The 14,628-nt window shown below is 49.4% G+C and overlaps 1 protein-coding gene across 1 annotated transcript; it reads right to left on the bottom strand.

Moving 5' to 3' along the window:
• Positions 1-8,579: 8,579 nt before the first annotated feature.
• On the bottom strand, positions 8,580-11,411 carry LOC109746713 (probable auxin efflux carrier component 1b). The gene is made up of 6 exons (XM_020305814.4): positions 10,255-11,411; positions 9,887-10,172; positions 9,697-9,782; positions 9,459-9,616; positions 9,286-9,362; positions 8,580-8,973 (listed from the first exon to the last, which is right to left on the bottom strand). Exons 1-6 carry the CDS (start codon positions 11,279-11,281, stop codon positions 8,907-8,909), a joined length of 1,701 nt encoding a protein of 566 aa, XP_020161403.1. The 5' UTR covers positions 11,282-11,411; the 3' UTR covers positions 8,580-8,906.
• Positions 11,412-14,628: the final 3,217 nt, after the last annotated feature.

Genomic DNA, 14,628 nt, shown 5'->3' with positions numbered 1-14,628 from the left:
TGGTCCGGGCATTCTGAGCTTCATATATCTGTAATGAGGTATAGCTTGGAAGCGTGTAAAAGCATCCCGCCCCAATAGGGCGTGGTATCCGCTACTGAAAGGAGCCACTTGGAAGGTGATCTCTTCAGACCGATAATTCTCTGGCGTGCCGAATACCACGTCAAGTGTGATTTTTCCGTACACCGTGCCTCCCGACTGGGAATGATCCCTCGGAAGGTTGTACTGCTTTGCTTGATGCGGCTCCTGTCTATTTCCATTTTGTGGAGTGTATCCTCATAGATGAGGTTTAGTCCGCTGCCACTGTCCATGAGGACCTTGGTGAGTCGAAAGCCGTCCATGATGGGACTGAGGACTAGAGCGGCTGGTGCTCGGACTGTCCTGTATTTTGGTTCGTCTCCGGCATTAAAGGTTATAGCCGTGTCGTTCCAAGGGTTTACTGTGGCGGCAAGGCCGCGAAGTGCCCTTTTGCGCTTATTGTTTGAGGCGAATGTCTCAAAGACCGTCAGTACTCTGGGATCGTCGTCTTCTGGAGGGTGTTGCTCTGGGGTGTTTTTGGTAAGGATGTCCTCGCCGCTTTTGGCTACCTGCCGGAGTATCCAACATGCTCTAAGGCTGTGGGTTGGTATGGTATCCGGTGTAGTGTGTATTTTGCATGGGCCGTCGAGCCATCCCTCCAGAACGGTTTCGCGCCGCGTAATGGGTTTGTATTTCTTGGCTATTGGACTGGGCGTGTCACGGGGATGCGCCCATTTCGCCTGGACCAGTGGTTGAGTTGGGAGCGATGGCTCCCAGCAAGCTACCTGATCCATCCAGGCGCTTTCCATTGCGTTGTACTTCTGTACGATAGTTGCCAGGTCAGCGAAGTGTAGTATGCGGCGGCGATTAATGGCGTTGAGGATTCCTTCGTTCAGGCAACTGTTGCGGAACGCTGATATCACGTCCTCATCGCGACAATCTTTAACCTTGTCCTTGACAAGGAGGAATCTGGCCCAGAAGTGGTGGACCGTTTCCTGAGACTGCTGTTGTATGCTCGTGAGAGCGCTTGTGTCTGGGTGGGTGGGTGGAATTGGATCTGGACCCTGACCCGATCGATGATCCAGAGTCTGAAGCTTTTCCAGACTTAACAGTCCAGGCTCCGGAGTATCTTCTGGTTGCCTTTGCCCGCCATCCGATTCTATGTTCGGAAGGCCGGTCACCTCCTTTTGCGGGTGGGTATCCGGCTCTGTAGAGTCGGCGATCCGGACGTAGTCCGTCTTCAGTATAGGGGGATAGTCGCCATCTTGCTCCTCTACTACCGCTATCTGGTGGGTGATCGGTGGAGATTTGATTTCTCTTCGGTCGGGTTTAAGCCCGATCCGATCGTAATCTGTAGCGAGTCCGAGGGCGGCGATACGATCCAGGAGCTCGTTTAAAGACGAAAACTCCACCTGATCCATCTGCTTGGAGTGTTTGGGGTCGATACGAAGAGGATTTTCGATGGCCCGAGAGGTCATCGTCGGCTTAACGGCCGAACGGGCGGTCATGGTAAAGCTGCCCAACCGGGGGGTTTGGCCTGGGGCCAGTTCTCCTCCGGTAGTGATATTGTCTTTAAGGACGAGGCGGGTCATCGATCCTGTTGTCGACGGCACAGTGGAACTCTCAATGAAAGCACCAATGTCGGTGTCAAAACCGGCGGATCTCGGGTAGGGGGTCCCGAACTGTGCGTCTAAGGTCGATGATAACAGGAGACAGGGGACACGATGTTTACCCAGGTTCGGGCCCTCTCTATGGAGGTAATACCCTACTTCCTGCTTGATTGATCTTGATGAATATGAGTATTACAAGAGTTGATCTACCACGAGATTGTAATGGCTAAACCCTAGAAGTCTAGCCTGTATGACTATGGTAATGAGTATATGCCCCTCCGGACTAAGTCCTCCAATTTATATAGACACCGGGAGGATCTAGGGTTACACGAGGTCGGTTACAAAGAAAGTAATCTACATATCCGGTCGCCAAGCTTGCCTTCCAAGCCAAGGAGAGTCCCATCCGGACACGGGTGCAGTCTTCGGTCTTCGTATCTTCACAGCCCATCAGTCCAGCCCATGGCTAACAGGCCGGATGCCCGAGGACCCCTTAGTCCAGGACTCCCTCAGCTAGCCCTTCCCCTTTCCTTCCCTAGGGCCGGCCGGCCAGGGAGAGGGGCGCACCAGCCCCCTGTGGGCTGGTCTGTCCCTCCCTTGGCCCATTAAGCCTATAACACCCACCCGGAGTGTCCGGAACCCCTTCCGGTGACCCGATGGCTACCCGGTGCATCTCGAAACCCTTCCGGTGTCAGAATACCATCGTCGTATATATCAATCTTTACCTCTCGACCATTTTGAGACTCCCGTCATGTCCTTGATCTCATATGGGACTCCGAACAACATTCAGTCACAAAACATATAACTCATATAACACTATATCGTCAACGAACGTTAAGCGTGCGGAACCTATGTGTTCGAGAACTTTGTAGACATGACCGAGACACGTCTCGGTCAATAACCAATAGCGGAACCTGGATGCCCATATTGGCTCCTACATATTCTATGAAGATCTTTATCGGTCGAACCGTTATGACAACATACGTAATTCCCTTTGTTCATCGGTATGTTACTTGCCCGAGATTCGATCATCGGTATCTCTATACCTAGTTCAATCTCGTTACTGGCAAGTCTCTTTACTCGTTTCGTAATAGATCACCTCGTGACTAACTCCTTAGTCATTTGCTTGCAAGCTTATGATGTGTATTACCGAGAGGGCCCAGAGATACCTCTCCGATACTCGGAGTGACAAAATCTTAATCTTGATCTATGCCAACTCAACTGACACCTTCGAAGATACCTGTAGAGCATCTTTATGATCACCCAGTTACGTTGTGAAGTTTTATAGCACACAAGGTATTCCTCCGGTATCCGGGAGTTGGATAATCTCATAGTCGAAGGAATATGTATTTGACATAAGAAAGCAATAGCAATAAAACTGAACAATCATTATGCTAAGCTAACAGATGGGTCTTGTCCATCACAGCATTCTCCTAATGATGTGATCCCGTTATCAAATGACAACATAAGTCCATGGTTAGGAAACCTTAACCATCTTTGATCAACGAGCTAGTCTAGTAGAGGCATACTAGGGACACGGTGTTTGTTTATGTATTCACACATGTATTTAAGTTTCCGATCAATACAATTCTAGCATGAATAATAAACCTTTATCATGAATAAGGAAATATAAAATAACAACTTTATTATTGCCTCTAGGGCATATTTCCTTCAAGAGAAGATGTGTTGCATCTGGTTGTAGTTCCGGATGGGTGTGTTTAGGAACTCTGTGTCCTTGGGGTGGTCCTAAGATAGAAGCTAAAGGGTTGTAAGTTGCTACAAGGCAATGATAGTGTGCACAACAAGAGGACAGTGAGCTAACCACGACATGGCCGGTGTACTGTTCAGCCTCCAGAATGATAGAGCAAGTGCTCTGATCCCAGGAGGCGCCGCTAAGGTCTCTCTATGAGAATGGTCAGAGAAGTTGAGGACAGGAGTCGCCGCCACCGTCGACCGCCGGCCGGTGAAGGAGCTCTGCTTACCTGGTCGTCGGTGCCGGTGCGTCGGCGAGAAAGATCGAAAGGGGAGAGAAGGGTGGCGGGGCTTTGGGCGGTGAGAGGATGGGAGCTAAATAGGACGGTCGAATCCACGGGAGGTGAGCCGAAATCCTCCCGCCGATTTTTCGGAGATGCGCGCGAGCTCGCGCCATCTCCTTGCTCGCACGAGCTGCGCGCCACGCTCCCCTCCCCTGCATCACACGAGCCTGGCTCTGGAGAAACTGCAGATCTGGGCGTAGCTCGCGGGCCTGGATATGAGCCCTTTAAAGTTTATGCCATGCAGGCCGAACAGTGAATGCAGGCCAACCAAACAGGTGGTTTCAATCCCGCGCGGGCCTGGTTGGCCCAAATGTGGGCAACCAAACGCGTCCATACACTCACCTCACAGACGTCTCATAGTTGAGGGAACATGTCCCCTCATTCAACAAATATTATTGGGAAGTTTTAAATAAATACACGAAAATGCAAGCACCCATGTCAAGCCTAGGACTTGAACCCTGGTGGGTTGGAGATATCACTATCCTCCTAATCATCCAGCCATAAGTTGATTCGCAATGTGCGATCTTATGTGTGAATGGTTTTTTTAAGGAACACCTTTTTTTGAGAAAATTTCGATCTATTCATCATGTCATGACAATACAAAGAACACAGAAATAACAAAATTACATCCATGTCCGTACACTAACTAACAATGACTACAAGCACTGGAACAAGCCAAAGTTGTGTCACTGTCATCATCCATCCCTCACCGGAGTCGGGCCAAACTTGTTGTAGTAGACAATCTAAAGTCGTCGTGCTACGGGACCAACGCACCAAAACAACCATGTCGATGAAGAGAAGTATTGATCGAAATGGTCCAACCTATAGACACACGAACGAAGACGAACAAAGATTTGGTCCAAGCAGACCCATCAAAGACCAGCACCAGCCGAATCCTACAAGATTTGTGAGAGACACACCGCCACACGCCTTCCGACGATGCTAGACGAATCACCGGAACGGGGCTAAGCAGGAAGAACCTTATTCCATCTTCAGAGAGTCACCACCGACTCGTCTTCTTGAGCAGTACACAAATCACAAACGAACTCATAAAAACACCTAAACTCGGAGTATGATCCCTCGTGCCCGCAAGGGAGAGGGTCCACTGCACCTCCATAGCCCTAGGGCCATCAGAGTTGAGGTGTACGAGCGATGGCGCCAACGCCAACGCAAGGCAAAGGAATCCTAAGCTCTTTTGTTCTTGGAAAAGGGGTGGCGGTTGTGTTGCTTGTTCACGTGTGGTGAGGGGAGTTGCACTTGTGATGATAATGTGATTTCAGGGAACACTCTCTGATGCAGAATCATGCACAAATCTCAAAGCCGTGACACGTGGAAATTTTCGTCGGCGCACATTCTTTTCCATGCACACTTCCGAGGGAACGATGCAAATGTTCCTCACATACACCTACACCATTCTGAATGAACGTACACATGTATAATATGGCACTCTGTTATGACATAGCATAACAATTACTAGAAGCATGCATTGCAACTTCTCTGCATAGTATGGCAATTTCTCGACATGTGGGCAACTTTCCCTTATACTTAGCATGTCATTTCTCCATGTTGTAGTATGGCAAAACCCTGAAATGCATGGCAATTTCTCTGTTGTAGCATGACAATTTTTTCTGCTATAGCATGGCAATTATTTCTTCCTGGTATGACAAATCTCTTTGTTATAGCATGACAAATATCTATGTTATAGCATGGCAACTTATGAATGTTCTCTGGCGTGGTTTACAGAGGGAATGTTCTTCGGTGTTGCCCGTTCACTCAAACGAGTCTCCTTGAGGAAACATTCGCTCGCGTCAAGGTCCTCCTGTAGCAAATGTCAACTTCCTATTAGAGTGGAATCGATTAAAATATTTACCCTTTTATTTCTCATGTACTTGGCCAATCTTCTCATCTTTCAATTTACATTTCATCTATCAACCGATTGATTTTTCATCTACTATATGACTTGATTTTTTTTCTTTGGGAATGTATTTATGGCTAGTTCGTTTCAAATCAAGAAGGCATACATCATCAATGACCAACGCCAAAACAAAAATGGGTGGGTTCTCTCTGAAGGATGAATCCTTGCCAAGCTAGGTAGTTCATGAGCCATGGTTCCTCTCACGAGAATATTGCTAAAAAATGACTCTCTGAAATTCTACATGAAAAGCAGAACGGTCGGCAATGATACGTGCCACAACGGTTGCTGATCTCGAACCATGGTTCATCTTGTCAATAAGCTCTAGACGGTTGGACTGCACCATCGGTTGTTGAGTACACAGGCTTCGGCCCCTCTTCAAACGACATGGCCTACACCATTGAGGCATCGGTCGTAGGGCGGCATGTAATTACCTCCCCCTATCCTCACGAATGACTGCACCGCCGACGCCAAAATTATCTTCATACAAGATGGAAGCATCCACATTTAGTTTGCCCATACCTAGTGGAGGGCGACCCAAGGAGCTTCTTTTGTCGAAATCGCTATAATGCATCTGACACACGCATAATTCAACATGAGAGTTTGGATTTAGAACGCAACTATATCTAATGATTGTACTGCTTTCATTGTCGCACATGTTGGCCACCATATGAACCAACATCCCACATCGACAAGATCAGTCGGGGGGGTTGGCTGCTCCAAAAATAAATATTCAAAGCCCTATCTAGAAATGAGTTCCTCCAACATAGCCAATCCGGCCCTGTCATCGAGCGGTGCCTTGTCCATTTTTCCTCAAATGCCCACCTCCTTCCATGCGTTCTTCTTGGACATTCAAACAAAGCATGTGAGATATCTTTCCTTCCCTTCCCACAAACATGACATATTGGGGAGACTTTGATATGCCTGTCTTCTTGGATCCTTCTACATGGAATGGCTCCATGCATGGTGTGTCACGCAATTTTCTCCACATGGGGTTCACATCGGATCCACTTTTACCTGACAAAACATCTCAATTTTGCACCATGTTGGGAATCGCATTCGAGGTGATGTGATGACCGGGACGAGAAAGTATTTGACTTGGTGAAAATGAAATGTCATGCCACAAAGTCACCCATCTCGACGCTAGGTAGTGGGATTTGAAGGATTATGTTCACATCCACTTCCCAAAAGTTGTCATGGATCAATTCCTCGACCCACTAGCTCGTACGTTACAACTTTTACTAAATTGAATCCAAGGGTCATCCCAAATATGATTGTTGGCTCCGGTTCCCAATTTCGAAATGCAGCCCTGTTTGAAACTTAGAATGTGTGTCCAAGTACTGTCACAAATATATGGTGAGCCCTATTTAAGCTCACCGAAAGAATACTCTCACGTGGAGAATGTTTTGCATGAAGAATTCAAGTCCAAAGAAACTGGTCATTTTCAATAAGCCTCCACCATTGTTTCCCTAAGAGGGCTTTTGTTAAAGTTGAGAATATCCTGAAAATTCATTCCTCCCTTTTACTTTGGCACAACATCTTCCATCATGCCAACCAATGCATCTGTTGTTGGTGGTGATCAATACCTCCCCACCAATATCACAAATTTGTATCTGTAATGCCATTGCAAACCTGTTTTGGGAGTTGAAACACTAAAATCACTGTATAACATGATGTTAGTTAGCTGGGGAAAATGATGGCAACGTTGTCTAGTGAAAACTCTCAATCAGTAAAAAACTGGAAACTTTATTTTATATAAACGTCGGGTATCGAACGAACAAACCGAATTGGAAGTGTGATGGCACCTAGCACTTCCTTTGTTAACTTTTGGACGAATTGCGTGAAGCTAACAATTTTAAGCAGAGAGCGAGATATTGGGATCTCTGACCATAAGTTTTGCACAATTTTAAAAATAGCTTGAACTATTATATAGTATAAAGCAATTTTAAGCCACCTGCATTCAGAAAGTCGTCTACCATGGTGGTGAGGTGCCTTTGTACTTGGTCTTGAGCTTGCTCCAAAAGTTAACATGTTTTTTTTGTCAAATTCGTTCTAGAATGCCAGATTTTTAGTTTGGCAAAAGCCCTTGTAATGCTTGATGAGTTTTGCATAATTTCACGAAAAAACATGAATTTCATGTACCAAAGAAGTTGAGAAACAAATGTCATTTTGTCGGACAAGCGTTGTGAGATACTAGGTTGTCTTTCATTTCTTCGAGTGAAGTGGCAATCAGAAATTTAATAAAATCTGTCAAGAGTATCCAAATTACAGTTGAAAGCAAATAAGACTAGTTGTAATTTTGTATGGGTAATAATAGTTGTTAAAAAATCTCATGTTAAAAATCTGACGTTCGCTGGGAAGGTTTTCTTAGCGAACGCAAGAATTCTCATGCCAAAACAACTGAACTTGCCACGCCATTGTAAAGGACTTGCCATGTATGAAAACGAAAATCGTCATATTGCAAAAAGGAATTTCCTGGTCGTCCAACCTAATTTCTTAAAAATTACCATGCGTTGGATCTTGATCCGACAGCTACGAGGACGTTTGCTGGTTATAAAAGTCCATTGTGTGCCCTTTCTAAGTTAAAAAAAAAAAGTCCCTCATGGAATGGAGCATCATTTCACTAGGCTGCGGCTTGCTTCGATTGCGCATGCCTATACTCAAGAGAAAGCCAACGCTTTTTGTCCGACTCGCGACACCATCATCCCCTTCTCTTCTCTTGACCCATTGATTTCCACTCGAGCATGGATGCACTGGCTGGTCACACCACCGTCTCCTTTCCATGCTTCGGGTCAATGTTTTGTACCACCACACCGGAAGAGAACAAAAGACCACAGTTCACTTACAAAAAAGGACTACGAAAGCTATACACCTTTGTTCCCCTAAAGAAAACAATAACACATGCACGTTTTTCTTCATGAAAGCACAAAAGATTCTCTGATCCACCACCGTTCCAAGGGAAAACAAAGCACTTCCAGTATAAAGACATGCAATGAATTTCACATGACATTGAAGGAAATCCCATACGATAGATGAATGAAGACGAAGTGAAAGAGTTACAAATCTCAATGATAGATCTGATCAATGCCTTACAAATTAGCCAGACTTAACGTTAGTTGGCGCTAATCCGCTTTCTACTATCTCTACTAAACCGACTCCTTCCATCAGAGTTCTAATGCTTCCATCCCAACCTAAAATCACCTACGTTTACTACTAGTACTGCATTCTAATTTGGGATCAACCAAGCAAGCAAAAGGAAACGATACTACTACTACTAGAGCACCGGTACTGAATGATGCTGCTGTCAGTGGCACCCGGTTGAGCTGAGCTGAGAGTTCAGAGGCCCAGCAGTATGTAGTAGACCAGTGTGATGGGGAGGGCGATCAGCATCCCGAAGATCACGCTGCATCAAAACAGAATTCCATCATCATGTCAGGAATACCACCATCTCAATGAATCAATGTTATGATTTAAAGTAGACGCAGCAGCATGTCAAATTCCAAGGGAATCAATCGATGTTGCACGATGATGATGATGAGTAGGATAGGAATCATGAAAAGTCACAAGGTGTTTCCTCTGACTTGAGTGGATGATGCTCTCCAATTACATACAAGAAGAGAAAAGGTGGGAATGGTTTTTGAAAGCTTTCCTTGACTAAAATTGATAACAGTGGCGCAGCAAGAAAGAAAGATAGAGGTGTGTTAGGAGATCATACGCTGTGCTGAGAATGTTGGGATGTACGTTGTACTCCTTGGCGAACACGAAGGGCACGATTCCTTGCGGAAGAGCAGCCTGCAATGCAAATTCATATCATAAGGTCACTACATTTTCTCTAGGTGGCGGCCTACATTTTCTCCTTGCCGATCAAGGCCCACAACTGGGATGTACCTGAACAATGGCGATGTGCAGAAGAACCCCGCGCAACCCAACAGCCAGAGAGGCGGCGGCCATCACCGCTGGGCCGACCAGGAACCTCACAGCCATCGCGTACGACGCCAGCTTGTTCCCGCAGGCGATGATCCGGGGCTGCAACGCCATGAACAACCCTGCATTGCACAAAACATGAGCACGGCTGGCCACTCGCAACAGTTTTACAGGAAGAGTGTAGAGTCAGAGCTGTGCAAACCTAGGCTGAACATGGCCATCCCAAGCCCTGCATCCGACAAGATCGAAATCGACTTGGCGATGATCGCCGGCATCTCAATCCCCCACCTGAAGTTGACGCAATGCGGCGCACAAGATCAATCAGCAAACCAAATGTGGAGTGAGTGATGAAGAAACAAATTGATTTTTTTGTTCAGAACAACGGTGGTTACCTGTAGGAGACGAGGGACCAGACGACGCCGATGAGGCTGGAGTAGGTGTTTGGGTTCCTGATCAGCTTCCTCCACACCATGATCAGGATGAGCCTCGTCATCACGCTCGCCGGCGGCATCGCGGCCGCCCTCTCCTCGCCGTCGTCCTTGGGGTGCAGCTGCGCGGTCGAGTTGGACCCCAGCTTGGCCAGCGTCGGCCCGTCCACGTTCGCCACGCCGCCGTTCTTGTTCCTGAAGCTGAAGTCGTCGCCGCCGCCGCGGCCGTACTCGTCGTAGGCCTGAGCACCTGAAACCATACGATCCGGACCGTTGGTTCGTCGATTGGACGGCCGCTAGTAGACGAAACAAAAGGCGAGAGAAAATGTTACCTTTGGCGAGGACGTCGCCATGGTCGGCGCCACCGCCGAAGACATGCATGGCACCGCCTGCAGCGCGCTCAGAGACCGGCGAGGCGCTGGAGCTCCAGACGAACATGTGCAGGTCCTTGCGCTTCCCGGCCAATGCCTGCGGCAGCGGCTGGGGCGAGTGGCCGCCGGTGCCGTTGCCAGCCCCGGCGGAGCCCTTCTCCTCGTCCCCCTTGGCGCCGCCGACGATGTTGAAGAACTCGGCGTGGTTGAAGCTGGAGCCCCGCGGCGTGGGGTTCCTGGACGACTGCAGCGAGTATATCTCGACGCCGGAGAGGTTGGAGACGCGCGGCTGCATGGACTGCGAGTGGGAGTGGGAGTGCGAGTGGGAGCAGGCGGCCTCGGAGCGGGAGCTGGTGGACTTGCGCACGGTGACCCGCATCCTGCCGTCCTCCCCGACCTCGGCCTCCGCCTGCAGGTCGGCCCCGCCTCCGGCGGCGAGGGAGACGACGTCGGAGTCGACGCGGAAGGAGACGATGTCGGCGGCGGTGTCGGGGAACTGCTCCATGACGAGCATCTTGGCGCCGCGGTACTCGAAGAGGAAGAGCATGAGGGTGTACCAGATGATGCACTGGAGCACGACGATCTGCACCATGAGGGTGCCGGCGCTGGCTGGGCCGTACATGCCCCGGAGCAGCGGGATGCCCATGACGAGCGTGTTGGGGAGCGTGGAGAGGGAGAAGAGGGTGATGAGCCAGTCGAGGGAGCCGTTACCGAGGCGGCACCAGAGGCCGAGGAGCGCGAGGACGGCGAGCTTCTGCAGCGTGTCGGCGGCGAGGAAGCGGAGGTTCATGGCGAAGGGGTCGTTGGAGGAGATGAAGTGGAAGGAGAGGAGCGGGACGGCGAAGAGCGCGACGAAGCGGTTGATCCCGGAGCACTGGTCGGGGGTGAAGATGCGCCACCAGCGCACGGAGCCGTAGGCGAGCGTCATGGCGACGTAGAGCGGCACGACGGCCGTGAGCACGTGGTAGAGGTCCGCCGCGGTGATCATGGCCGCTGGGTGCTCGGGAGCGCGCGCAATGCGGAACCAAGAAACGGTGCGTGGTCAAGGCAGCTGGGTCAAGCAGAGGGAGACGGTTCAAGTAAGACAAGGGGGAAGAGAAGGGGAGAGCAGAGCAGGCTTGGTGAAGAAGACGAAGAAAAGAGGACGGGGACGCTGGAAATTAAAGAGCGAGGCGCGGCGAGGGGAGGGGAGGGGAGGGGAGCGAGACACGGAAGAGGCAAGCGGCGCAGGACGCAGCATGGCGTGGTGCAAGAGGGTAATCTGATCACTGTGGTGTGTAGGCGAGGACGTAGAGGGAGCAGTGCGTTTCCTGGTCCGAGAGAGAGAGAGGAGGAGCAGGCAGGTGCAGGTGTAGGACTAACCCTGCTTGGATACTCTAACTCAGTTAGAGGTTAGAGTTAGATTCTAACCCTGAACTAACCCTAAACTAACTCTAGCCAAAGAGGTGTTTGGATGGTAGAGTTAGATGGAGCGCGGATACGGCGAGGCGTCTTCACGGGCGGTGCGAGAGGGAGGGAGGGAGAGGACGAGAAGCTTCGAGGAGGTGGGGAGGGATCTGCTGCGGCGAGAGCAAGAGAAAAACATGTTTTTTTTATGGTCCCGAGAAGAACTAACCCAAAAAACATCTCTTGGGTGAGTTAGATTTTTTGGATGGGTTAGATGCATCTAACCCAAACTAACCCTTCTGTTTGGATATTTTTGGGTTAGTTGAGTCCAATCTAACCCAAACTAACTCTAACCTACCGAATCCAAACAGGGCCTAGGAATAGGTGAGGAACGGCGTAAAGGAAGGGTGAGATGAAAGGGGGCATGGTGTTGGCGTAATGGCGGACAAGAAAGGCGGAGGCGTTGGGAGGTGTGGAGTGTGGCTGGCGACATGGAGGTGCAAGGCCTTGTCCCTAGTGCGCGGCCCCTGCCTGGCGCCCTGGCCTCCTGCATGCATATGCAGATGCAGCTGGTGCAGGAGTATAGCTTGCTTGCTAGCATTGGCATAGCATAGGACTGCCCAATGCTCCTGCGACTGCATAGACATCTCTGCTGCAGGACAGAGGAGAGGAGAGGGGAGACGAGGCGAGGGAGGGAATCACATAAAGATCATCCAAACTTTATGCAGCCTTGGTTGGACTTTCTTGCCACCCCTCGCTCCTCTACTATCTCTCTCTCTCTCTTGGGTACGTGCATGCACACATTGTAGAGTACACACGCACGCACGCGCATTGGTTGGTACGCAATACGTATAGCATTCTCCTTTTTTTTGTGGCAAGTACGTACTGTATACTCCAAAGTCTTTTCTACTAACGTAGAAGTACGTCTTGGTGGTGTGGTGGCTGACGCGGTTGTACTAGCGCAGGCAGGCAGGCAGGGCCAGCTGTTGGGCGGTCGACAAGGACGACTCGTGGTGGAGTGGAGTGGAGTGGAGTGAGTTCCATCTCTGTACAGTACAGTACACTGTGCTAGTGTGCGTACTGTACGTACGTGCCTGCGACGATTATATATTCGTTCGTTGCTTGCACTGCTCGCCTCGCGACGTCATGTACGTCTTCTCTCCTCTCACTGCGCTGCGCTGTCCCCTCTTCTCCCTGCGACGAACGAACGAACTTGGACCGTGACGTAGTGCAGTCACGCACGGCGCGCAAGTGTAACGGAATCAACGACGCCAGAGCCAGAGCTTTTGCTTGCAGGACCAAATGAAAAAAGAAAGGACGGGGTAACTTTAACTCTCTCTCGCGCGCGTAGGCGTAGGGCATGGGCATGGGGATGTCCGCAAAACCATGGAGATGGAGCACACCACGTCTTGCTGCCGGGCACACCAAGCGCAGACCACCCCACCCCACCACTACGATTAACTCATGCTGCTACTACTGCTAGCGCTGTACCATTGTCACAAAAACAAGTGGAAACGGTCCGTCTCAAAAATTAAGAAAAAACTGGAAATGGTCTACTACCTTTACAACACTGCCACGTAATCAATATCCATCTTTTTAAAGTACGCAATCGTGTACCTTAGCTTTGTAGGAGACAGCCGGCCCAAAGCTCTTCACTCCTAACTCTGGACTCAACTACTCACAAAATACATGAACTCCGTGTCCTCCCGCCCTAACCCAACAGCGCAGCTCGTCGAAGATATGACAGGTGAAGCTGAGCACCATTAAGATTTCCCTCGTCGGACCAAACACCATTCTGTTGCGATGCTTTCATAAGTGCCAACATATGAGCATGACGATAGAATCGAAGCCCTTGTTCTCCTTCGGCATTCGCTTGCGAGTCTCCGTCCACCAATCTACAATGTTGCCGTTAGTCGCCGGTACTAGCATGATGATGATTCTAGCGCGCAGAAAGTAGCAGTGCCAAACTTGCGGGATGAAGACGTAGTGAAGCAAGATGTGATCAACTGAATCTTCCTCCTGAGCGCAGATGTAGCAAGCGGAGATTTGGTCTTGCAGTCCGTGTCGTAGTCGTTGATCCGCCATCCAAAGATAGTATTGCGTTGCATGCCAAATGAACAGCTTGCACGATAAGGGAGCCCAACATTTCCAGATCGCCCGAGCCAGGACGAAACGAATACTTCGTTGCCACAACATGTCATAGACCTCGAGGTATAGGAACCACCATTGTTCCATCTCCGGGTGGGGGTATCACTTTGCGCCGGATCAAGGACCAAGTTGATCATAATCTCCCAAAGGTTGACGATCTGCAACATGTCGTCCGCGGAGAGTTCTCCAGTTACATCGATGAGAGAGCAGTGCCTTGCTGACGGTGCGTCTGTTAACCACTTGCGTACGGGCTCCTGCATTGACCAAGGGTGCGATCTCTGCCATCGATGATCCATCAATCCATCGATCCTTCCAGAATAACGCTCGCTTTCTGTTTCCCACTTTCCACTAAACCAGACTATTGAAAGCCGCCTGCACCTGGGCATCCATAGCTACTGGCAAGCCCCGCCAAGGTCTAGTGTTGTCCGTCCGTTTGAGCCATTTCCATCTCAGTCTTAATGCCAGCCCATGCTTGTTTAGGTCCAACACTCCCAGTCCACCAAGTTGCTGCTACTTGTGAGTTGCGCTGAGATTTTCCCCGAAGAGAAAGGGTGAAGCAATATAGTAGCGGATTGTATTTTTCTCAATGAGAACCAAGGTTATCGAACCAATATGAGAACCACACAAATGCCTAGTGAACAGTACCTACACACAAGAGAAAAACTTGCACCCAATGCGAGCAAGAGGGTTGTCAATCCCCTTGAACTCTTACTTGCAAAGATTAAATTCGGTAATGACAGATAGATAAATTGCAAAGTAAAATGAAAGAAAGATAATTGAATCAACGTATTATTGGTTTTT

Source organism: Aegilops tauschii, chromosome 4 (assembly GCF_002575655.3).
Source record: "Aegilops tauschii subsp. strangulata cultivar AL8/78 chromosome 4, Aet v6.0, whole genome shotgun sequence".
In the NCBI taxonomy this organism is placed as follows: Eukaryota; Viridiplantae; Streptophyta; class Magnoliopsida; order Poales; family Poaceae; genus Aegilops; species Aegilops tauschii.
This window is presented reverse-complemented; position numbering and strand designations above follow the sequence as displayed.

What these genes read in the sequence shown, in the direction of transcription:
- LOC109746713 (XM_020305814.4), bottom strand. Translation starts at nt 11,281, where the DNA reads ATGATCACCGCGGCGGACCTCTACCACGTGCTCACGGCCGTCGTGCCG. An exon ending in TGGTCCCTCGTCTCCTACAG is followed by an intron (nt 9,783 to 9,886) that starts GTAACCACCGTT and finishes CGTCAACTTCAG; the next exon opens with GTGGGGGATTGAGATGCCGG. An exon ending in TGCACATCGCCATTGTTCAG is followed by an intron (nt 9,363 to 9,458) that starts GTACATCCCAGT and finishes TTTGCATTGCAG; the next exon opens with GCTGCTCTTCCGCAAGGAAT.